Source organism: Mirounga leonina, unplaced genomic scaffold (assembly GCF_011800145.1).
Source record: "Mirounga leonina isolate KUSES-001 unplaced genomic scaffold, KU_Mleo_1.0 Mir_104, whole genome shotgun sequence".
In the NCBI taxonomy this organism is placed as follows: domain Eukaryota; kingdom Metazoa; phylum Chordata; class Mammalia; order Carnivora; family Phocidae; genus Mirounga; species Mirounga leonina.
This window is the reverse complement of record NW_023270231.1, coordinates 16914625-16939138: the sequence shown is the minus strand read 5'-3', so window position 1 is coordinate 16939138 and position 24514 is coordinate 16914625. Positions and strand designations below refer to the sequence as shown.

Genomic DNA, 24514 nt, shown 5'->3' with positions numbered 1-24514 from the left:
ATCCCTCGGGGGCAGAGTACCTAGGCCAGAGGTTCTTTCCATTCTTTGGCCAGTCAGGGAACTCTTCAGTCTCCCCAGGACTCTACCTCAACCCTGAACACCAAGAAGATATCAGAAGTTCCTGATACAAAGGTACTTCTGGCTGGGACCCCTCCTGTCGTGTGCCCTTGTGTCCTCCTTACTTCCCATACCTGTTTCTTTACTTTAAAAAATGGGAAGGCTAATCCTCAGCCCTCAGGACTGCTGTCACATTGAAATGAGTGTGTCACACACAGTGCCGTGAATGCCTGTCCCCTTGCTCCCTCACCCCTGCCATGGTCTTGTATCCTGACCAGGCCCTGAAGCAGGGGGACAAGCTCAGGGGAGGGTGGTGAAGGAGCAGGGCCACTGAGTCAGAAAGGGCGGCACAGCCAGCACATGCAACCCTACTCTGGTCAGCAGCCCTGGCTCTGGAAATGGAAACAAGGACAATTCGATATCCGGGCCCCGGTGGGCCTGAGAGGAGCGCATTACTTTGCTTTCATCAGAATCATCAATAATGCCCCTTTGTTGTTTAGCAGAGACTTCCTGTGGTTCTACCAGCTTCCCAACCTCCTACTATGGCTAGAATGAAGTCAGCTTCTCTACCTACCTTGAAAAGAAGATGTGTATGTATGTGTGTGTGTTTCCCTTACAGTTTAATTGCGACTCTTAATTCCTTATAATATGGAAAGGGTGTGTTCCAGCCGCACAGGCTGGAGAGCTGAATCCCTCTGTTGTTCCACCAACACGAATGCTTTCCCAATCCATCGCCCCCCCCCTCGTTTACTTTTCCGCAGTGGGCAGTGGAGAAGCAAGACACATACACACCAACACGGGGGTGGGGGTGAAGCCTGTGGACTCTGGAGTAAATATTTCTGTGGTCAGATCCCAGCCCTGCCACTGTGGCCAGGAAAGCCAGGTCACCCCTCCGAGCCTCAGTTTCTCTCATCTGTAAAATGGGGCCCCCCCTGTGAGGTCCACGATGACCTCTGTCTGGCTGACCGCTGTACCACAAATGCCTGGGAACTGTTCATTCACTGTCCTCAGCCAGGCAGCACTGCTTGAAAAGCTTATGGAAAAGGCACAGTATGAGGAAATAAATAATGAATCGGAGTCCCATCAGATGCCGGAGGCGGCAGACAGACTGGAGCCGCGGATGAGAACACCGAAGCTGTGGCTTCGCAGGGGTGGGGGCTGTTGTGGGAGGGAAGCTGATGATGACTGGGCCCTGGAAAAGTGGGGGAGGACAGGGCGTGGTGGTCTCCATCCAGTGGCGTCACGCCTGCCAGACCCCCCACTCCCACCCTCCAGACAGGAGCCTGGTGGGAGAACTGAGTCCTCTCCCCACCACTCTTACAATGGCTGCAGCTGCAAAACACCCGCTCCCCTCCCCCAAAGCCCACCCAGGTTGAGCACCTACTATGTGTCAGGCCTGAGCGGGCACTTTCTTCGGCCTTCTCACTCCATCTGTGCAAGTACTAGGGAAATGGGGCGACCCCCATTTCACAGATGGGGAAGCAGAGGCTCAGAGAGGGACAGACTTATTCAAGGTCACACAGCTAACCTAAGGCGAGGGTGAGGAGAATCCAGGTCTGGAAGGCTACAAAGGGCCTGCTTTTTTCTGTTAGAGCCCCTGCTTCACCCCCAACCTGAAGGCTCCCCTCAGTCCCTGTCTTCATACACAGATGGCTTCTTTCTATTTACTTTCTCAATTCTGTTAGGTTTTACATATCAAATGTCCTGAAGTAAGAGGACCCCATCAACAAAGTTGTGTGGTTGTAAAAATAAGTGTAGTTTGTAAAGGGAGCTCTCTCCATTCATTCCAGTATTCCTTATATGTCTCAGAATCTGTCTTCAAAAAGCAAGCACCGGGAGTTTCCAATGCAACTGAGAGATCTGTGTGCAGACCCAATTGGAGCAATCTGTCCCTGGTACACAACCTTCTAGAAGATCTAGCTCTGCTCAAACGTCTGGAAAGATTGGAACCAAAGTTTTTTACACATGTCCAGCCCTGAATAACTGAGCTGCTACTGCTAATGTGGGCTCTGTGTTACAACTCACATAATAGAAACTGTTGTGGTATGGGGGTGGACGGAGGCGTATACCCCTCCATCCATCTGCTCAGTGTTTGATGCCTACTTATCACCTACCTGTGCTGCCCCAGGTCTGGAGACCAGAGATGACTAAGGCCCTGCCCTGTTTTCCTGGAGCTCATGGTCCAGGAAAGAGAGACACACCAAGGGAAGTCTGAGTAGGGGAGATTCGGGTCCAGCTACAAAGCTGGTCTCCTCCCTACTCATACAGCCTTATGGGGCAAAACCTCCCCAGTTTTGTCACTCATGCTCACAATGTCACCTTGTTTCCTGCTATAACATTTCCTCCCGATTCCCAGCAGGGAGTCACTGTATCAAATCATCCTGGCGTCCCACCAAGGGCTCCATGGTTTCTGGGGACTCTGTTGCTGGGACATCTTCGAGAGCCTTTATTTTGGAGGATGGAGGCTCCCAAGCTAAGTGGTGGGACTGGGAGTGGGGTGGGGGATGTGACAGAAGCAGGCTCTGGGATCAAGTCCCAGCCTCGCCATTTAGTGGCTGTGTGACCTTGGATGAGTTTCTTTACCTCTCTGGACCTCAGTTAATTCATATATAAAACAGGACTGATATCATCTACCTTGGAGGGTTCCTGGGACAGTTAAAGGAGATAATTGTAAGATTAATGCTTAATAAGCGTAGCTATACGATCACTTCTTCAAGCAGCTGTCTCTTGTATATTTCTGTGTACCTACATCCAGTACCTACATCCAGGCTAGGCCTTGTGCTGGATGCTGGGGACACACAGGGGCATCAGACCTGGAGCTCATCATAATCAGGCCTGGCAATTATAAAGTGCAATCTAAAGTTTGGGGGATTATTTCACGGCAAGGAGCACCTGGAGGGCAGGGATTATGTCTAGTTCAGCTATCCCTGCTGCCCAATGGAAGCATGCCATTACCAGCTGGTACTTTTTGGTGGGCAAAAAGTGTCACTGCCAAACTGGCCCAATGTGGTACTTTCTGACTTCTGGCTGTTCCTCCCTTACGGAATAAAACACACAAGGAGAGTGATGTGACACCGCTGAAGTCATCCAATCTGTCACCACAACCCACTTGAAGGCAATCCCAAAAAAGGGGCTCTGGCAAGTGGCAGGGGCAGGGGACAAATGTGCGTGTGTGGGAGGGGGCACTTTGAAAGGGATCACTTGCATGTTGTTAAATACCATCTGTTTATTCCTTTAGTGGTGGAATTTTCTGGAATAGCACAGAGCGGAAGTCTGAGCAACATGCCCCGGGTGCCTAGAGAGAGAAGCCCCGTGCAGCCTGGTGGAGACTTCCGAAGGAGGGATCCTCCTCTGTTCAGACTCGGGATGTCCAAGTCCTTTGCAGACCATGAGACCCTAGAGGGGCAACCTCAAATAAGCCAGGTACTTGATAGGTACAAATGCGTCAGGGAGGCCCCACCCGCCTCTCCCCTCCACACCCACACCCCCTTGAACGGCACCCCACCTCATTCCAGCCCACCCACAGCTGCCTCCGAAGCCCTGCAGCCGCCACATGACGACATCCTGGCCTCTGGCCTAAGCCCTCTCTTAAACAGCCCCCGTGAGGAGCTATTTGCAGAGGTCCCCATTTGGGGTTTGAGGGCTTTGCACACAAGTGTTTGATTTTAAAAAGAGAGAAAGAGAAGTCACAGCAGGTGCCTCCACTTCCATCCTGGCCCCACCCCGCGCTGCTAGGGCTCCTGGGGCTCTTTGTGCTGTGTGTGTCTGCATGCGAGCGTCATCCCCACATCTGCTGTCTCGTCTCGTGACAAGGGCCTTTGAAGCTCCACAATGACGCCATCTGCCAGGGACAGCCGGTTGGCTCACTTGGGGCTGACCCCCACGGTTGCCGTGGCAACCATGATGGTGGCCCGGGGCCTTCAGAAACACCACCAGGCTCATGCTGTCAGGAGGTTCCCTCAGCATGGCCCATGCTCGGGCAGAGGTGGACGGGGCCGAGATGGAGGCGAGGTTGATGGCCAAAGGCAGGAGGGGAAGTAAATGGAGTCATGGAGGTATCTGGCCTCTGGGTTACGAAGGACAGGCTCTTCCCCTGTGACTTCTTGGGACCTCCGGCTCTCAGAAGTCCACCCCCATCAAAAGAGGCCACATGGCCTTCACAAAACATGCCATTGTCGGGCACCTCTGCACATACTATTCCCTGTGCTAAGACCCTCTCTGCTTCACTCACCAGTCTAGAAAATGTCTCTGCATCCTTCAAGACCCATCTCTGGGTTTCCTTCTCCAAATGTGCCAAACCAAAGGCAGCTGTTGCTCACAGTGCCCGGTGCACAGACCCAGTGGAAGCCCTGCTGGATGGGACTCAGGTCTCTGCGTGCTCACACCTCTTCCCCACCAGCTGGGACCAAATTCAGCTACCTCTGTTGCCCAGCACGTGGTAGATTCTCGCAAAAGTTTAGCGAATAAATGAAGTTGCTTCATTTCTCAGCCACTTGCCAAGGGGTTTTCACACTCAGAGCCTCAGCTATGTGGCATATGGGAGCAAAGAAGAAGGGGACATGAAGAGCCTTCTCAACCCTACAATGAGACACAGACAAAGGGGGTTTCTCTCTCACTGCCAATGCCACAGACCCCAGGGCCTCTGAGAAGCGAACACACGGCACAAACACACTGACTTGTGTCTTAGTCTCTGTCTTACTCCGGGTATGCGGTAGGAGTGCTGGGGTAAAACAAACAAACAAACAAACAAACAACAAAAAGCCCAAACCATTTGGGGTGCTACCCTGTACGGCCTTGGGTAAAATTACTTGCTCACAAGTCCCCTGGCTTTTGGGTCAAAGGGTTTGTGCGTCACCCCCCCAGCGGCTGACCCAATCTACCTGTGTACCAGATAGTGGATAGAGGTCCCCTTGCTGTGCGTCCTCCCGATCTCTATCGTGGCAGGTCTGTGATTTCTGCCAGTCTGACAGGAGCAAACTGGGTCTTGTATTTTGAATCAAATTCCTCCAATTTCTAGGGAACTCGGGCATCTTTTCACGGCCAGTATCGTCTCTCCAATGGTCAAGTCCTCACCCATTTTTCTTTCTGGTCACTTAACTTTTTCTTACTGGTTTGTAGGAATTCTCTCAATATAAATTCTGAAGATTATTCCTTTCTTGTACATGTGACAAATACCTTTTCCCAATCTGTGTCCGGTGTCTTAGCTTTATGGTAGGTGCCCTCTGTTGACCAAAAGTTTCAAATTTGTATGGAGTCAGAGAGTAGCATAAGTCTGTTGTGAGGCTCATATAAGCACTAGGGTTCTGACACCCTTTGCACCCACATGGCTTTCTATCAGGCAAAGAGCTTCCCTTTGATGATGTCCTTTGGGTCCCATGAGGCCTGTGAGGCAGGCGGAGTAGGGCCTGTTATTGCTATGTAGTGGATCATAAGATGGAGACACTGTTGCGGACATCTGAACTTTTTGCCTCTTAATATCCACCCCTCTGTTTTCTAGTAACTGACCCCTGATTTTTCTCTTGGGGAACCCCACCCCTCACAATCTTTGTCCTTGTGATCCGGCTGGGGCTGGTCAACTGGGATACCCCTTTCATTCTCTAGGCCGCGAGGTTGGAATGGGAGCTTAGTGAGGCCAGTGACAGTACTATCCTATCCAGGACTCAGGTCAAATTACTGAGAAGGAGGCACTTTCTATTAGTAAATTCTTTTTGAAAATGAAGCCAGTATAGAGGAAAACAGGACTAAAAAAACATCTATTCTGGACAACATTTGTGCCTGGATCTAGCCATGCCTGAGGCTTACCTATATCAAGCCAGCTGGATGTGGGGTTCTGTCTTTTCTGTAACAGAGTTGTGACTAATACAAATCTAGTGAGAGCCAGAAATGAGAGATCCGGGACTAGACCCCCGATCTTGGATCATTTTTAAGAGTATGAAGAGGTACAGAAGCATAAGGACCTTTAAGGCCTCAGTTTCCAAATCTTTGCGGTAGGGATGATCACCCCATCTCCTCCACCTCAGCTGACTCTGGCTTATGAAACATCTCTGGGCCTCCTGGCTGAAGCAGGGTGCTGTAAGCCTGCTGTTCTGCCCCCAAGGACACTTTGAACGGGAGGCCAGGAAATAGCATCCTTGACAGAAATACTCAGCATCAAAGAAAAATGACATCAGCTTGAAGCTGTGCCCCAAAGGAAATCAGACTTGATGGAGACGCTGGCAAAAAAAAAAAATAAAAAGGAAAAATAAAAAATCAAAGAAAAAAAGAAAAGAGAACAAGCAGGCAGGAAAGAAAGAAGAAACCCGACAGTACAAGGAGCTGTAGTTGGAAAAGAGACATGGGAAAAAAATGAGTTAAATCTTCACTGTAACATTTCCACAGAAAAGGACAAACCCTGCTAAACCCATAAAAATAAGACACTGGAGAGAATCACAAACATCTCATTAAGCCATACAAACATCTGCTTAACAAATTACATTCATTTAGTGACATTCCCCTTTGGAAAATATTTTCTTGATGACACGCCGTCGATATTGACATGATTCTGATAACATTTCTCAGCACCCTAGGGGTCACCACCTCCTGTGTGCAGCCCGAGATCCTAGCCCTGCGGGCTGCCTCCCACTCCTTCAAGAGCCAGCAGGGTGCCAGGAGAAGGGGCGCATGGCAGGTGCCCCCCGACTCACCGTGGTGATGAACCTGTACAGCGGCTGCTGTCTCTCTGTGTACTTGACCGTGATGGGGCTAAGGTCATAGCGGAACCAGATGGCAGGGATGATGCGGCCTGTGTGGCTGTAGGCTACGTACTCCTGGGGTGGAGGAGGGGAGAAGGGGGACGTGAGCACCAGACACACAAACCATGGCTCATGGTGGGTGGGGGTGGATTGCAGAGGGTCCTCTGGCGACCCACAACAAGGGGCCTTCTTCTCTCTCTTGCCTGGAGCCGGACTCCCCCAGTTCCTCTCACCCCTTCCCCTGAAGGCTCTGCTGTCAGCAGCTGGATGGGCAGCATTGCCGGGGACATTTTCAACTCTTTTGGCTGCTTGAACATTGACCATGTGACCTGGAAGCAGCACCAGAATTGGAGAGCAGAGATGTAAAAGGACTGGTGTGATCTGGGCTACACCGGAGTAAAGGTCTATTTCCCCCTCTAATTCCTGGCCATGCAAAATCCATTCATTTACTCATTGTTTGCTGAGCACCTCTTGTGGGTGCTGGCTGCTGGGGACCCTGAGGGGAGGAATCTCTGCCCCATCCCCAGAGGGGGGTCACAGTCTGCAGAAGGAAGCAGATGTAGAAGACTATCCACAGTACCGTCACATTGTCCATGCCGTGCCACAGAAGCCTGGAGTGCTGTGGGGGCCGGCGACGAATGCCCAACTCTCCCCAGGCTGGCTGGAAGGCTTAGTGAGGAGGGGGCATTCTAGGCCACATGTGACATCCTGAGGGGTGTGTGTGGGTGTGTGTGTGTGTGTGTGTAAGAGAGAGGAGTATAAAGGCCATGTGGGGAGTGGGCATCTTCAAAGAAGGAACACACAGAACTGGAAAGACCAAGGGACCCTAGACAAGGCTTCCTGAGACAGCAGTTGGCTGGCTGGGATTAAAAGGATGCTAATGAGCTGAATTAACATGTGTCCTCTCTGGTCAGGGCATTTGCTGTCTGGGCTATTCTCACTCATCCACAATAACTGTAGACCAGACTAAACCACAGGGGGTGCCCCCAGTCCCAAATGCTAGGGCCCACGCTCCGATGCTTCTCCAGGGATGACCCAAGACCTACCCGCCCTGATGGACTGCAGCCGGCTCTGACAGGCACGGCCCACTTTTTCCCAGGGCAGGCTGGGGCCAAGGCCACAGAGAGAGCTGAGCAAGCTGTTCTGACTGCTGGGTCTTTGCCAAAGCCTCAGGGGAAGGAGCCTTGGGCAAAACAAGATTAGCTTTCTCCAGGGAGAGCTGATGGGGCAGAGTGACTGTCTGGGTCAAAGCCCAGAGCGGAGGGATAGAGGAAAATAATGAAAAATAGCAGCGGTAGGTATTTACCCAAAGCCTCCTTTGTGAACAAAGCAGTTTTTAAAACATTGCCTCATTTGATAGTAATCTTATGAGGTGGGAACCATCCTTTTTACAAATGAGTAAACAGAGGCACAAAGTGGTTATATGACTTGTCCCAGGCCGCACAGCTAGCAAGTGACTGAGCCGGGTCTGCACCAGCAGTCTGCTCCAGCCCCACCTTTTCTGCTCAGATTGCATCCATATCCCAGCCCTCAGATGCAGTCAGCACCTGACAGTTACAATGAGATGCCCTTCAAGAGACAGTGAGTAAAAGACACAGGACTCCCTTCGGAAAGTTACACCAGAGCATCCATCAGCACAGGGAGATCGAGGCAGAGGGACCTCAAGTCACCTGAGAGAGAGCAGCTCCCAGCCCGACAGACTCAACGGCCCCAGTTCAGGCTGAGTGGGTGATGTGAGCAAGAGGCCAGGCTCTGGAACCAGAGAAGAACTCGGTTCTAACCCCCACTTGGCCACTTTGTAGCTCTATGACCACCCCTCAGTGCCAAGACAGTGTCACTGTCCCCAAATCTGTAAAATGGGGACAATGACATTCCCAGTCAGAGCTGTCATGACTGAAAAGATGGTAGAGGTAGAGAGCTTAGTATAATATCCAACCCATAGTAAGTGCTCAATAAATGGTATCTACTCTATTATTATTATCAACTGGGCTAAACAACGTATCACCTATCAGGGGTTCGGGCAGCTCTAGAACAGGAGGGAAGGACAGTCCTGGTGATAAAGGGATCCACTGGGGTGTGACTCAACTAGCCTCAACAAGCATCCGTGTCCATTGGCAGGGTCATCTCCCGGGAAGCCAGAGGCTGTCTCCGCTTGAAACGACCGTTAGTCATCCCATTCCGCGGGCTCTGACCATGCTCTGCTTCCCATCAAGGCCTACCTGCTTCTCCAGGACTTTGCGTATTGGGGTCCTAGGACATTCCTATTAACCAATGGCCATCTGGTGATTTTGGATACAGTGCTTGTACACCAGGAGCGAGAACATCTGTCGTGTGTTGACGAATCAGGGTCCTGAGTCTGAAGGACTGGGGCCAGATGCAAGGCTTTTTCTCAACAGATCACAACCCATCTCCTGGTTAGACTTCCTCCCCTTGATGCTGAGACTAGCCTCTCATCTCTACCCAGGGACAGAGCCTGGCCAGAGCAGCGCCCCAGGAAAGGCTCCCCAAAGAGAACCAGCAGGAATGGCGCTCAGATGCTTGTCACTTCTCCTTAGAGCCAGGAGAGGGCGCAATTGCACACAACTGGGCCCACGGACCGCGTACCTTGTTGGCCACCGTGTACTGGTAAGAGTACCGCTGCTTGCCGCTCTTGTCCTCATAAACCGTGGGCACGATCTTCAAGATGTAGTCGTGGGAGGCGAGAGCTGCAGGAAGGACACAGCAGGATGAAGCAGGGGGACAGGCACTGCCCAGCTGGCAGCTCTATGTCATTTCAACCCTAAACCTGCTCGGCATTGCTGGGAGGCTGTTTCCAAATTTTCATCACCAAACAACCCCTCTTCATTTTCTCTCTTTGGACACCAGGAATTGAGTGACTCCATCCATCAGGATCTTTATTCCTGCACTGTATAGGATAATAAAATTCTGGAAATGACCCAAATGTCCACCAATAGGGCAAACATTGAAGAGTGGGTACTGGGAGAAGCCACTGTCCAAGAGGTATTGTTAAGTGAAAAGAACCAAGTTACAGAACGGCGTTAACAACACGTTTCCATGTACTGGGGGCAGGGAAGACTCACTCTCTCTATATGCATGAATATATAGAATTTTCTGGAAAAATACCCAAGAAACTATTAGCAGTTTTAGCCTCTGGGGAAGAAGGCAGGATTTGATAAAGATCACATTTCATGGTGCACTCCCGGTCCTGAATGAATACTGTTGCTTTTGAAACAAGCTGGGTTTTAAGTTTTAAAAAGAAAGAGCCCATGATGGGGTGCCTGACTGGCTCAGTCGTTAGAACATGCAACTCTTGATCTCCGGGTTGTAAGTTTGAGCCCCACACTGGGTGTAGAACTTACTTAAAAAAAAAAAAAAATTTTTTTTTATTGAAAAAAAAAGAGCCAATGAACCAGAGAAACTGCATTTATGAAGAACTGTTTAATTTCTTTCCTCATTTTCAATTAATGGGAGATCAGTTTTCTCTCCACCTTGCCCTGTCATATTGCACTGTAACTCTTACCCACCATCGCTGGACGGGGGGAGGCTGCAGAGAGCAGGGACCGAGCCTTACTCATCTCTTGTCCCAGAACCTTGCGTAGGGCCTGGCACAGAGTGGAAAGTAGCAAGTGCTTACTGAATGAATGAACGGATGGAAGGATGGCTGGTCAGAGGCATGAATGGAAGAATAGATGAATCAGCTTCTGATAAGCATGAGGTAACCGGAATCAGATACTAGGCTGACAGAATGCTGGCCCAAAGCTGCCAAATAGCACCCAGGAAAGGTATGAATTCCCTTGGATCATGCTTCTGGGATGCTAAGAGAAGCTCAGTTATACTTGCCTTCTAAAATGTTGGGTCAGGGATCATGGAGTGAAAACAACACAGAAATTTAGTCTTTTGTGTTCTAATCCTGGTCTACTGGCTGAATCAGTTCTGAGTCCTTGGACTTGCTTGCTATAAGAGGTTAGGGGATGCAGATGGCATTCATGGACTCTTCCTGCTAATACTACATCTTTGTAAGGAAAGGGCAGTGTTTCCTGAACGGTCTTGAGACCTGACTCCTCTGAAAACCTCAGAAAAGCCCTGCAGCCTCAGGGAGAAGCCCATGAAGACGCCAACACCCCTCTGCTCAAGCCCGCAGTGGTCTTCGGGTGTCAGGAGCAGGAGAGTCACCCAGGATTTAAAAGGCAGACACCTGGGCCTCACCCCCACTCAATGGTTCCAGAGTGGGGCTCAGAATCTGCATTTTATTTTATTTTATTTTATTTTATTTTTAAAGATTTTATTTATTTATTTGACAGAGAGAGAGATAGCCAGAGCAGGAACACAAGCAGGGGGAGCGGGAGAGGGAGAAGCAGGCTTCCTGCGGAGCAGGGAGCCCGATGTGGGACTCGATCCCAGGACCCGGGGATCATGACCTGAGCCGAAGGCAGACGATTAACGACTGAGCCACCCAGGCGCCCCAGAATCTGCATTTTAAACCAGGAGCCCGAAGACCATCCTTGAGATCCAGTGCTGCAAATGCCCATCGCCCTAGCTTAAACACTTGGGGGAATGAAAGAGTGAAAGCCTTAGGAAAATCACACCTGTAATAGTTCTGTTAAAATTTGTACAAACTACAGATGATCATAAAGAGAAAAAAATAAAAACCACCCACAAATCCACCACCCACAGAAAACCATGGATTCACATTCTTGTGTGTAAACTGCTAGACTTATATTTATACATATATTTATGTTTTCTTAAAATGGCATCATACTGTACCCTTTTCTAAGAACTAAACACCACAGGCACCATTTTAGGTCCAAGACACAGAAAGTAGTAAGTTCCACTCTGTTTGTTTTATTTGCTGCAGTATCCCCTAGCACAGTGCCTGGCACATAGTAGGTGCTCAGTAGATGTCTGCTGCCCGAATGCCAGCGAAGTTCTGACCCATCTGCACGTATCCCACAGCACAGCCACATAAATGCACTCAACCCACCCCCCGTGGCTAGACACTGACACTGTTCCTCATTTTCACTGTTATAAACAATGACCTAATGGACATTATTTTCCTAAATCTTTGCACACTCTCTTAATTATTTCCTTAGCTTACTCTTCTATGAGTAGAAACGATGACTCAAAGGCAATGACCATTTTTAAGGCCTTTGATACAATTTGCCAAATGCCCACTAGAGACATTGTGCCTAATTCCACCCACGTGGACTCCTTGTCAGTGGATCCCTCCTAGGGGCTGCTGGCTCCGACCTGATCCAGGCAGGCCTACATACACTTTATGCTCGCAGCCTCCCTCCCTCCTAACATCTTGTTATGGAAAAATTCAAACACATAAAAAAAATGGGGACTCCCATAATGAACCCCCCTCCCCACGCCGGTCTCCCATTCCCCAGTTTCAGCAATTAACAACACATGGTCGATTTTGCTTCCTCCCTACCCCATCGTTCACCCTACTCTGTTTTATCTGGAAGCAAATCCCAGACATCACATCAATTCATCCAAAAATATTTTAGTTATGTTTCTATAAAAGATAAAGACTCTTAAAAAAAATCAAAACACAACAACCACAATGTCATCATCACCACGGCTAAAACATCCACAGTTACTCCTCAGTATCTGCAAAGAAAGTGGTCTGTGCTGGAAGAAAAATCGGTTACTAGAAGTGAGAGTTCCTTTAGATAAGGTGGTCAGGGAGGGCCTCTTGGAGGTGGTGGCATTTGCACTGAGACCTACATGACAAGCAGCAGCCCTCACTGGGAAGGTCTGGGAGCAGAGGGGCAGCAAAGGCAAAAAGGCCCAGCAGGGAGGCCAAGCTGGAGGGCTGAGGGAATGAAAGCCAGCCCTACCCTTGGCTGCTTGTTGTCTGATCTAATGCATTTTCTTTCCACGGAAGCCAGCCTGAGATGGCTCTCCTCATGAGCCCTAGAGCAGGCAGGGTTTTCTGCCCAGATGCTCTACTGGTTGACACTGTCTGGGTCCTTCCGAGCTCAGTTCTGTGTCAGTATCCGAGCCAACCGCGAGCGGGTGTGGACCACCGCCTTGGGGCAACGTGGGCCCTTCCACAGAACTATACCAACAATGACGCCAACATCAACATGGGAAGGATCATCTCCCTCTGTCAGAATCAGACATCCGCATGAAGACAAGGAGGCCCCGCCGCGTGTTCCTACGCTGCTGGAGGTGGCGCGAACGGGCCCGCACCCAAGGGAAAGCAACGGGACAAGGGAAAGCAAATACCATAAATATCGCAAGCATTGCCGTGATGGTAAAAGACTAGGAACAGACATTTTCCACGAGACGACAAGGCCTTAATAAAGCATGTCAGAGTGCGAGATGGGCAGGCGCGCCTCCGTCACCACTGGAAACACTGTCCACAAACCGTGGTCACGTAAAAATGCCAAGGACAAAAACCAGAAGGTCAAGTGTCATCCACTGGCTTTGAGACGATGACTTCTGCTGATGGCTGAGGGTTCACAGGGACATGGAGAAATGAAAAGTGTGATTTGTTGAGGGTGGGGGATCGCTCATGGAGAGATGTTTTCTTTTGCTTGAATTTCTGACCATCAGAGAGCAGAATGTATTTTTTTTTTTTAAAGATTTTATTTATTTGACAGAGAGAGACAGTGAGAGAGGGAACACAAGCAGGGGGAGTGGGAGAGGGAGAAGCAGGCTTCCCGTTGAGCAGGAGCCTGATGCGGGGTTTGATCCCAGGACCCTGGGATCATGACCTGAGCCGAAGGCAGACGCTTAACGACCGAGCCACCCAGGCGCCTCGAGAGCAGAATGTATTTTAAGAAACAGTGAGAAAACCCTTGTGGATAAAAAAGGTGAGCTCAGGTGAGGAAATAAGGAAAGTTAAGGTCACCTGTGCCGCAAGATCCAGGGGGTGGATCCATTTAAGCAGACAAGTCTCCTGAACCTATTCTGTGCATGCATCCAAGGCCCCGTATGTGTGCACACGTGCGTGTGTAGGTGTGCAAAAATTCTTTAGATCAGGCCACAGACAGGCGTGCATAGGTGTGTCAGTGTGTAAAGACACGGAGCCCTCCTTAGTTGGGACTGAGGTGCCAGAGAGCTGAGCGGGTGGAGGGCTCAGGGAGGGGGCGTTCATGGGTGGGAAGGGCTCCAGCCCGAGGAGAGTGTGGGGTTGGGTGGGCGCCCCAGGTGGTCAGACCTGACTGGGCCACCCTCAGCCCTGTTCTCACGGTGCCTGCCACTGGAACTAGGACGAATTCGGGCTCCGCCATGGCTCCCTGCAGGATCTTAGGTGATTATCTCAACTAAGAACAATTCGGCGGCAGTAATGATAACAATAATGATGATAATGGCTGGTACTCACTGAGCTCTTATGATGTGCCTGGGGCTGTCAGATCCTTTCCCTGGGGAGGGTGGGGACAAGCCACTTACCTCCCCTTGTCTGTCAGATAGGGCTAATTCCACCTTCCTCAGAGGCCCGCTGTGGGAAAGGAGCATTCACAGCTGGGCTTACAGTGAGTGCTTGATACGCGTTCCCTTCTTCTCCCCCTTTCCCTGTTCCCAGTTGAGATATGGGATACATACGGTTGGAGGTGAGTCTGTCTGCTCCCCCGAGAGCGTTGAAAGCTCCGTGGACATTCTGGACCTGTGGAGAAGCACAGCAAGGGGACTGACCCCAGGATGCCACTTCCTCTGGGCCTGGGCCTGGCCGCGCGAGGAGATGGCCAGGTGCAACCTGGTGTAGGGACCTTACCCAGCGTGGTCTATCCCACAGAGAAGCTGTAGGGAGCAAGAGACCGACATAGCCCAGGCCTGGCATGTGGTAGGCGCTAGCCTGCTTCCCATCTTGGGCCCCTGTAATATACCACTCTATCCTGCCGTACTCCTAGTCATCTCATTTAGTGCCCCTAATGATGTACTGTTGAGCCCATTTTACAGAAGAGCGAACCAAGGCTTGGAGAAGTGCTGAAGCTTGTCCAGTGTCACACAGCTGATGAATGGCTGAGCCAAGCTCCAAATTCAGGTATCTGACCTCAAGCCTGAGCTCTTTCCATTAAGACACTTTGGAAATACAAGTAAAGGTGGATCTGGGTTCCAGCACACGCCTCCTTAGATCCCCTACAGCCTTCTGAGGCTCCAGGGCTGCTGGCCTCCTTCTGTATCTGCTGCAGAGAACATACAGCAGCTGTGAAGAGCCCTCTCCTCACGGCAACTGGCCCCTGAAAGGGCCTGATGTAGAGTGGGGCCGAGGGCCACATCCTCCCTCTTCTCTGAGGATGAGGGGAAACCATGTCAGCTACAGGAAAATCTAAAGCAGGGCAAGGCATGCCTGGTACATGGGGCATGCCACCATGGGTATGGTTAACAGGAATTGCCAAGCTAGTCACCCTGGAGGGCTTCCTGGAAGAAGAGACACACTAAGATCTATAGGAAAGTGGAAAGTTAATCAGGCAAGCAGCATTTGTGAAGCATGACCCCGGAGACCAAGGAATAAACAGAAGCCCGTGTGTCCCCAGGGGGAGGGGGTGAGGTAGGTGGGGACAGGCTCCTGCAGAGAGGGCCACTTCAGGAACAGTGGGAAGCAGCTGGGTGACCTGGTCCTTGATCCCTGTCTCAGGTGGCTGATGTTTATTGAGCACTTAACAGAGCTGCACACTCTTAACAAGCCCAAAGAAAAGGGAAATTTGTCCACTGCTGCCTTAGGGAAGGACAATCTGAACCCAAGAGGATGGTGGTTATGGAGAGGAGAGCTAGAATGTTCCCTCCCATAGTCAGTGTGTCATGGTTTTATCTCACATTCATTTGTATGATCATGTGATTAACTTTTGTTTTCCCCTCTAGATTGTACGTTCCACATGGGCAGGGACCATGCTCGTCCTCAGCAATGTGCACAAGGCACATAATGTTCATAGCAGGAGCTCAATAAATATTGGTACATGGATGATGGATAACGGATGGGTAGATGGAACCTCAGCTAAGTTCTTTTTTTCATTTAAAGAAAATCCTATTTTGCCCATAATCATGACCAGGCAGAAGGCTGTTTCTGTCCTGTTCAGCCAGCGGCACATAGCAACACAAGACTGTCCCCTCTCCTCCCCCTGTCTGTCCCCTTCCTTTCCCCCTGCTGCCCTATCTCCCCTGGCCCTGGCCGCAGCCCTTCCCTCACCTCCGGTCTGGCCTCACGGCCCATCTTCCACACGGCAGGTGGGTGCTCCAACACAGCAACCAGCCCCAGTCAGCCCCACCTGCCCCACCTGCCCGAATCCCTCGCCCCCCGTAAAACTCAGCTCCCTGCTCCCCTTCAGGGACTCTTCTGCACCCTCTCCAACTCTGAGGAGCACTCACTTCCCAGGCCTTGCTATAGAACACCATTCTGGTCATGTGGACATCTGCTGACCCATTTTTTCTAAGAGGAACCTTGAGGGCCTTTTATATGAAAATGACCATCTGCATGTATCATAGAGTTGAAGATGTGTGAGATGCCCCTTGCCCATGAGACTTCCCTGTGAGGTTGGCCAAATCCTTCTCACCTTTCAGGGGCTGGCTTATATGTCACCTGCGAGGTCACCCTCCTCTGGGAAGCCCTCTCTGACTTCCCAGGCTAGGAGGAACCCTGCCCCTGCTCCCATATCACTGCCCAGAATCCCATGCCTCTCTTGTCCTTAACCCTCCTTGTCCTATATGATCATGCTTATTTATTTGATCTCTTCTCCTGAGAGCAAGAGTCCTGTATCATTTACCCATCATGTAACCCCAGGGCCTGGCACGGAGCAGAAATTTCAAGGTCTGATGAATCCATGACTGTATGAGGCACAGTAATGGAAACCTGGGGCCAGACATACCTGGTTTCTTATAAGCTGTGTGACCTTGGGCAAGTTACTGAATCCCTCTGACCCAGTTTCCTCATCAGGAACAACAAATGCCATCCAGCACCCTTAAGGGAGTCTTTGTAAGGATTAAACACGGGGTCACCTGTAACATTGTTCTCTAGGTAAGAAAGAGCAGGCTTCCGGCGTCCAGAGTTCCCAAGTGGAAGGAGTGTGGCCTGGTACAAAGACTGGGTTTGAATTCTGGCTGTGCAGAGCCGAGTGACCCTGGACAGTCTTCCCCTGGGCACACCGGAGTTCACAGTGACTTTTTTCCCAGGGCCGCAGTGAGGATTTGCCGAGCTGGTGGGTCTAAAGGCAGCTCGGGCACTGCCCCGCGCTTAGTATAACGGAGGGCCTGCTGCCCACCACCTGCCTGTGATTTGTCAGCTCCCGTCCCACTGGGGGTGGGGACCACCCCACATTCTGTCTTCTCCATGGCTGCGTGAGCATGGCTGCTTTGTCTTGCAGGGCCTGGTGCAGAGTTAGGTTACAGAGAGCAACAACAGCGGTAAGAGCTCATTTCCTTGACTGCTTACCCTCTGCCCGGCACTGATCTAAGGGCTTTATGTGCAGGAATTCATTTTATCTTCACTACAAGCCTCTGAGGCAGGTACTATTTACTGTCCCCATTTTACAGACGAGATAACTGAGGCTCAGCAGGACTAAATCATTTGTTCAAGGTCACACAACTAGTACGTGGTGGAGCCAGGACTTGGATCTGGAAAGGCAGGCTGGGGAGCCAACACACAACGACCCTGAGTGCAGAGCTGGGGCCCCGTGGGTGGTGAACCCTGTGTGAAGGGAGCCCACAGTCGCAGGGCAGGCTGTGCTTCACTGAGTGTGTAGGCAGGGAGTCTGGCTCACGGCACCCACGGGGTGGCCAGGCCTTCTCTGTTCCCAAGCCCTGTCTCCAAGAGGAAGAGCTCTGTGGCCTCCCAAGGGACTGGACAGGTGATGACTGGCCCCTCAGGCTGGGCCCAAGGTGCCCACAGGGAGAGCAGCAGAGGCGATGTGGAGTGGAGAGACGAGGTGTGAGAGTGTGCATGCGCCTGAGGCGCAGTGTGCCCTCCGGAGGGCTCACGGGGGAGGTGGTGCCCGAGGTGCGGCCCGAAGCCAGACTCTTGATGCAAACTCGGACTCTGCAATGGACTGTACCCTCCCCGTGCCTCAACTTCCTCACCCGTAAAATGGAGACAATAAAGTACCCACCTCTTGGGCTGCTAAGAGAGTGAAAGAAGGTCATGCTTATAAAGAATGGTGCTTGGCAGGCCCATGTGAGTGGGGCAGTGCGGGCAGGAGTGTGTATGTGAGCTGTTTCAACGTGGGTGAGTCTGTGCGCGTCCCTGGGTGGTGTGTGCGCACCGGGTCTGTGCAAGAGTCTGGGTGTGTGTACATTTGGTGTGTGTGTTTAGGGATGGATCTTACGGTATACGTACGAGCACGCGTGTGTCAGGGTGTACGTCTGAGCGTGTGTCTCATGAGTGTGTGCGTGAGTCTGAGCAGATGGCTATGCACATAAATGGCGTAATGGTGTGTGTGCTGTGCTTGTGGGCCTGTGTGAGCCCCAGGTGCACACCACCATCCCTGGGGGGACCCCACCCTCCAATATCCTTAAGCAGGAACCAGGATTCTCATCGAGCAAGGCTTGGTGGCCGGACCCAGGGTTCTGATCCCAGCACTGTGGCAGGACCAGTTACCTCCCTACTCTGGGCCTCAGTTCCAGAATCTACCTTCAGGACTACGGGGAGTAGTGGAGAAAAGAGAACATCCAAGCTCCCCTGCCTGCAGCTGGTGGAGAGCAGGTGGTTTGTGTTGGGTTCCCATACATGGCTGCCATGGGTAGGAAGCTGCTGGGCTGGGCCTGCTGGAGGTGGCTCTCTCCATCCTCACCGAGGACTGTCAGGAGGCTTCCTTCACCATGGCACCCCTACTTGGTGGGCGTGGGCACTGGGCTGGAAGGCAGAAGGAGCTGTAGAGGCACCCAGGCTGGACTCCGCCATCAGACAGATCTGCTGGGGGACCCCCAGACAAGTGGCTTCTCTGGGCCCAGCTCCACAGCTCTAAGGCGTGGTGCCCCCTCATACGTCATAAGGCCTCACTGGCATGGAGAAAGTGCTAGCACTTAGTACTGGCTCATGAAAAGAGCGTCCCTTTCCCCAGCCTCCAGGTCTCAACCCAAGGGTCCAAGGGCATGGTACTATCAAAACTGCAGGCCCATGCTCCGAAGGAATAATACAGAGGCGCTGTTGGACAGAGACTCAGAGGGGGTGAGCCCTCTAGATGTTATCTTTGTGCCCAGAGAGGACAGAAGGCTCCAGGTGACACAGTCCTGGTGCACCCACCCCCAGCCACGCGACCTGTGTGTACCCTGCTCACCTGTAGTGTGTCCCCAAAGGAGAGCTTGTGGATGACATGGGTCATGTCCGGGTTCTGTGGCTGGGCCGTGGCACTGTGTGTAGACACGTGGAAGTTGCCAGGGACCTGGGGGAGAGATGCGAGTTTCAGGAGTCTAGCTGGTTGCCCCAGAGGTGGGGGGCAGGTCTTCACCCTGGAGTCAGACAGATCTGGATCGGGATCCCAGCGTGGTCCGAGCCATGGGACTTTGGAGGAGCTACTGCCCTTCTCTGAGCCTCAGGCCACTTGTCTGTAGAACGGGGGCAGGAACAGAAGCTACCCGAGGGGGCTGCTGGGATTATGGGGTGAGAGAACACAGCTGGGCACCTGGCCCAGGCCAGGGCTCGAAATGGCAGCTACCCACCAGCTACTTCCCGGCTGCTGGCCCCATGGTGGGTTGAACCTTTAGGCCCACGGACCAACTGAACCTCCTCAAAATCCAAATCAACACTACTACTCACCCACATTTGCCCCACCACCCCAGACTAGGGGATCCTTGAAGGCAGGGCTATGGTGGCCTCCTTTCCTCCCTGGGTCTCCCTGGATTCTGCTGAGGCATCTCTGTGGCAACAAAAGGCCCCTCCTCTACCAAGCTACTCAGGCCAAACCCTTGGTATCATCTTGGCCCCGTCTTTCCCTCACACCTGACCTCCTGCCCACCAGGAAAGGCCTTCCGCTCCACCCTCATGATGCCTAGCACCTGACCTTCTCAAGCCCCCACTGCTCCCCTGGACTGGACAGTGGGGGCAGCCTCCCCACTGGGCTCCCAGCTTCTGCCTTGGCACACCCAGGCCTTTCCCCAACAGCAGCCAGGGAGGTCCTTTAGAACCTAAATCTGATTATGTCATTCCTCTGCTCACATCCTCCTCTGTGTACTCCCCCTGGCCATGCCAGCCTCCCTGTGACACCGGGAACGGTGTCAGTGTGGTCCTGTGTGCCTGCGACCCCTTCCTGGAACCCTCTTTGACGTGGCTCTCCCTGGTCTCCCTCAGGCCTCTGCTCAGGGAGCCTCCCAACCCCCCTTCCCCAAACCAGCACAGGCCACCTGATCTTTATCTTGTTCTATTCTGCTTCCTCACCAGAGAACGTTGGCTCCACGCTGGTGGGGAGTTGTGTCCGATTTGATCTGCACTCCCCAGACCCTGGCAGATGCCCGCAAAATAGGTACTGGATGAATGAACAAAGGATGAATGGCACTAATTCTTAAAATAACGATTTTGACTTTGACATCTGGTAATTCCCATTTTACAGAAAAGAAAACTGAGGCTCAGAGTAGTGAAGACATTTGCTAAGGAACATGTCAAGAGCTGTGATTTGAACTCATGGCTGCTGGGACTCTAGACTCGGCACACTGAAGCGGGACATGATCCTCCCTCTCACCATGTACCTCAGCAGCCCTGGATTGATGGCCACATGTAGCCATCCCTTGGGACGTGCTAGGTTTGGGAAGATGGCCCAGACAAGAGCCTGGAACAGAAAATGAGACTGCATGACCCACACTGGACCAGAGGGATATATAGACTGTGGGGGCCATGGGGAGAGCCCCCAATTCAGTTGGGAGGGTTCAGAGGGGGCTTCTCAGCAGAAAGGACTCTCTTGTGCTAATGAGTCTGCATTACTAGGGAACAGGGGGGAAAGGCATGTAGGCAGATGGAACAGCATGAACAAGTATGGAGGTCAGAAACTGCCCAGTCCAGTTGGTGGGCATGTGTAAGGAATTAGAAGAATTTGGTACTACTGAACCCAGAATAAAAGAACGGCCTCCAGGGGGTGGTAGCATCCGGAAACAAAGAGGCATTAGAGAGAGATGGGGCTGTTCAGTAAAGGCCCCACATGCCATGCTGAAAAACAGAGTTTATTTTATTCCAGTTCAATGAAGGTTTGGTAAGCTACATCAAAGGAAGGAATATGGCTTATAGCTTCTGGCTTAGCAGCAGTTCATCAAAGTCTGCTTATTTTGTAAGCATGCCTATTTCAAACACAAAGTTGTGGGCTTCTAGGAATCTTCCCGTCTTCACGAGGGCCTGAGCTTTGTGGACTGATGTGTAAGGTACCAGGCTGACAGGCATGGCCCGGCCTCAGCTCACAGGTCAGGCTAGAATGGAGTCTGGGATGTGGGCTTCAGGAGCCACATGGTAGAGGAGCAGCTGAGTTCTACACTCCAGTCGGGCCCCGCCCTCCAGGTGGGGTGCCTTGGGCAAGGTCAGTAACCTCTCTGTGCCTCAATTTCCCCACCGGCAAAATGGAGATGATAACCACAAAGGGTTATTAGGAGGATTAAAGGAGGTGAGGAGGGCAAAGCCGATGGTAGCTGTTATTGGGTTGGGTTCCTAGGATGAACATGTTCATCATCAGAACAAGGACCCAAGAACAGAAGGACTCTCCCAGAATTCAGAACAGCATGTACACAGGCAGGGCATGGGGAAAAGCCCACTTGTATCTCAAAACGATTTCTTAACTTCATTTTTACTTATATAAATAATTAACTATACACCCTTGTATTATAAAAAATTCAGAGGGACGCTGGGGTGGCTCAGCCAGTTAAGCATCTGCCTTCGGCTCAGGTCACGATCCCAAGGTCCTGGGATTGAGTCCCACATCGGGCTCCTTGCTCAGCGGGAAGCCTGCTTCTCCCTCTCCCACTCACCCTGCTTGTGAGTTCTCTCTCTCTCTGACAAATAAAATCTTAAAAAAAAAAAATTCACACGATAAAGTGAGGACTACAGGCCCCGTGTCTATCACCTCCAGAAGTAAGAAACCAATAGCGTCAGGCATGGGTGCTTTGGAGTTTTTCCATGCAGTGACATGGGGCCGCCGGTGGGCAGAGTTCAGAATAGGGTTTGGAGCCTGGGCCTCACGCTCCCAGAGTTAAGTGAGTCAAGGAGGCTGGCTCCCGCGCATCTGCCACCCGCTGTCTCCCCGCGAGGCTGTGACTCAGTGACCCCCCACCCCGACACAAGGAATCCATCACAGGTGGCTGACTCATACCAGCACATGCTGGGCTGCAGAAAGAAAAGATGACGCTTTTAGAGCCTGTGACTTAGGCACCTACGTCAGTGTCTCTGATAGATTTTAGAAACATATAGATGGAGCCAGGCCCCAAACCTGGGCCCATCCTGCCCTCCTCCTGGGGGCTGGGTGATTCAGCGAGCAGTCTGGGCTGCTCGGGGTTGCCAGTGCAGCTTGGAACATGCGCCCTTGGACGTCTGACTGCTGGCTGACTTCCTGATGGACAGATAAGGAGGCCATGGGGCAAGTGTAAGCCTGATGCTGGGACAGAAGGGGGTGGGGGCCAGGGGCTAACCTCGCCCATCATCAGGGCACACTGTGGCTGCTGGCTTTCTTGTCGAGCGAGCACCCTCTGTCTGAGAGCTCCTAGGAGGCATGCACCCGGAACAAGGGAGAGTGGGGGTCTCCACTCCCTGCAAGGGGACAAGGGTGGAGGGTGGCCTGAGCTGTGACCTGGAGTGAACGGACACAAGTGGTCATAGCTCACGTGATCAAGATGCTGGCAAGGAGAAGGAACGAGGGGACAGGGGATGGGGAGGGGCGGTACAAGGGCCTGGTGCCAGGCTGCCTGGGTTCAAATCCTACTTCATTTCTTACGCCTCCGTCTCCTCAGAGCTGTTACGAGGACTAAATAGGTTAATCTGGGAGAGGGCCAGGAGGAACCCAATAGGTGGCTGGCGTGACACTCTCCTAGAATCCCCGGCCCTCCCCGACCAGAGAAGACCCGTTTCTTGAACAACATCCATGCACATTTTATGAGTACACTTGTACCCAGGTGACAGTGGGTGCCAGCTGGTGAAATCATGGATGCTGCCACTGATGGGAGATGAGGCAGGCCAGGGAAGGGGCACCGACGCGTGTCCCCGTTCCCACGGCGTTAAGTGCTTTGTATCTTAATTTGCTCATGTCTTACAACCTGAGAGGGCAGTACTAATATCCCCATTTTACAGATGAGGACACTGTGGCTCAGAGAGGCTCAAATGCCCAGAGTCTTTCGCTCAGTGAGCACTGTAGCCAGGGTTCTCGACCACAGCCTATCTGAGGGGAGCTGACTGCCGCCTTGGGCATGTTGGCCAAGGGGAGGAGGGTGTGGTGCTGGGCTATCTCCTGGGTGGTGGTCCTGCTTCTCTTGTGTCCACCCCACGCTGGGAGCCAACAGGGGCCCTTCTTTGCTCATTGTCTGGGGCATAAATATTTGTTTAAGCCAGCTGATCATACCCCCGAGGGGAGATCCCCACAATTGGGAGCTGTGCGTGTCTCCTCATCTTCAACTGTCACCCCTCGGACAGGCCTTCCCTTATGCCCCTATCTCAGTGGGGTTCCTCCCTTATTCCCCACCATAACACCCTCTTCATTCTCTTCACGGCTGCTTCATCGAGATTACACATTTGCTTGAGTGTTTAGCTGTGGGTTGGCTATCACCCCACAGTCGACCACAGTGCTGCCAAGGTCAGGGACCATAGCTGTTTCTTTCAGCACTGCGTCCCTGTGCCAAGTGTGGAGCCCCGCACACAGCGACACTCAATAGCAAGATGCGTGAGTTCATCAGCAAGGGGCGGGGGACAATGGTCAAAAGAAGTCAAGCAGTGAAGTGGACGGTAGCACACGGGGCATAACGGAGGAGGCAGTCAGAGGAAGGGGAAGGAGGGACTCCGGAGGGACCCACGTCAAGGAGGTCTGTGGACGAGCAGCAGTTCTCCAGGGGCATAGGTGCGGGCAGAGCAAGAGCCTGGGCCCACCGCCAATTCACCCAGCTCCCTGCAAGCCCAGACCCCACCCTCTCCTCTCCAAGGCCCCCCCTCCACGGCAGCCCGGACCCCAGGCCCTCTGTGCTTCCCAAGGCCCTGCTTGTGCGGCAGCCCTGCACAGCGAAAGTCATTCGCTTTCCCTGCAGCTCCCGGGTCAGCAGTCCACCCCGCCCATGCAGCACCAGCCTTCCTCCTTGATTGATATTCTCTTCTAGATTGTAGGGCCCACCGAGGCCGGGTTCCCTCCTACCTGCCTGGCTGCCCCTTCTCCCACCTTTCATCACCCCCTCATCTCCCTACTCCTCAAAGCTGGAGTGTACCAGAAATCAGTCCTCAAACCACATTTGCATCAAGACGCTGGGTTTCTGGGACACCTGGGTGGCTCGGTCATTAAGCGTCTGCCTTCACCTCAGGTTATGCATGATCTCAGGGTCCTGGGATCAAGCTCCATGTGGGAGCTCTCTGCTCAGCTCCCTCTCCCTCTGCAGCTCCCCCTGCTCGTGCTCTCTTGCTCTGCCTCTCTCTCTCAAAATAAATAAATAAAATCTTAAAGGAAAAAAAAAAGACCTTGGGTTCTTACATTTTGGTGCCATGGACCCTTTGCCAACATCATCTATTCACTGAGGACTCCCGCATTCACATTCCAGCTCAGAACACTCTCCTGAACCCCAGAAACACACCTCCAATCCCAAATGAAACACATCCAGAATTGAAGGACTGCTTCCCAGCCCCA

At 52.2% G+C, this 24514-nt stretch overlaps 1 protein-coding gene across 4 annotated transcripts in view; it reads right to left on the bottom strand.

Annotated features, from left to right (window-relative positions):
* ERGIC1 (endoplasmic reticulum-golgi intermediate compartment 1) overlaps positions 1-24514 on the bottom strand; it is a 104184-nt gene that overhangs the window by 5732 nt on the left and 73938 nt on the right. For all 4 annotated transcript variants that reach the window (XM_035014378.1, XM_035014395.1, XM_035014388.1 and 1 more), the window contains 4 exons: positions 19007-19111; positions 14346-14406; positions 9393-9493; positions 6741-6863 (listed from right to left, as the gene is read on the bottom strand). In XM_035014378.1, coding sequence (XP_034870269.1) covers positions 6741-6863; positions 9393-9493; positions 14346-14406; positions 19007-19111 — 390 coding nt within the window. The remainder of the gene's footprint in view (positions 1-6740; positions 6864-9392; positions 9494-14345; positions 14407-19006; positions 19112-24514) is intronic.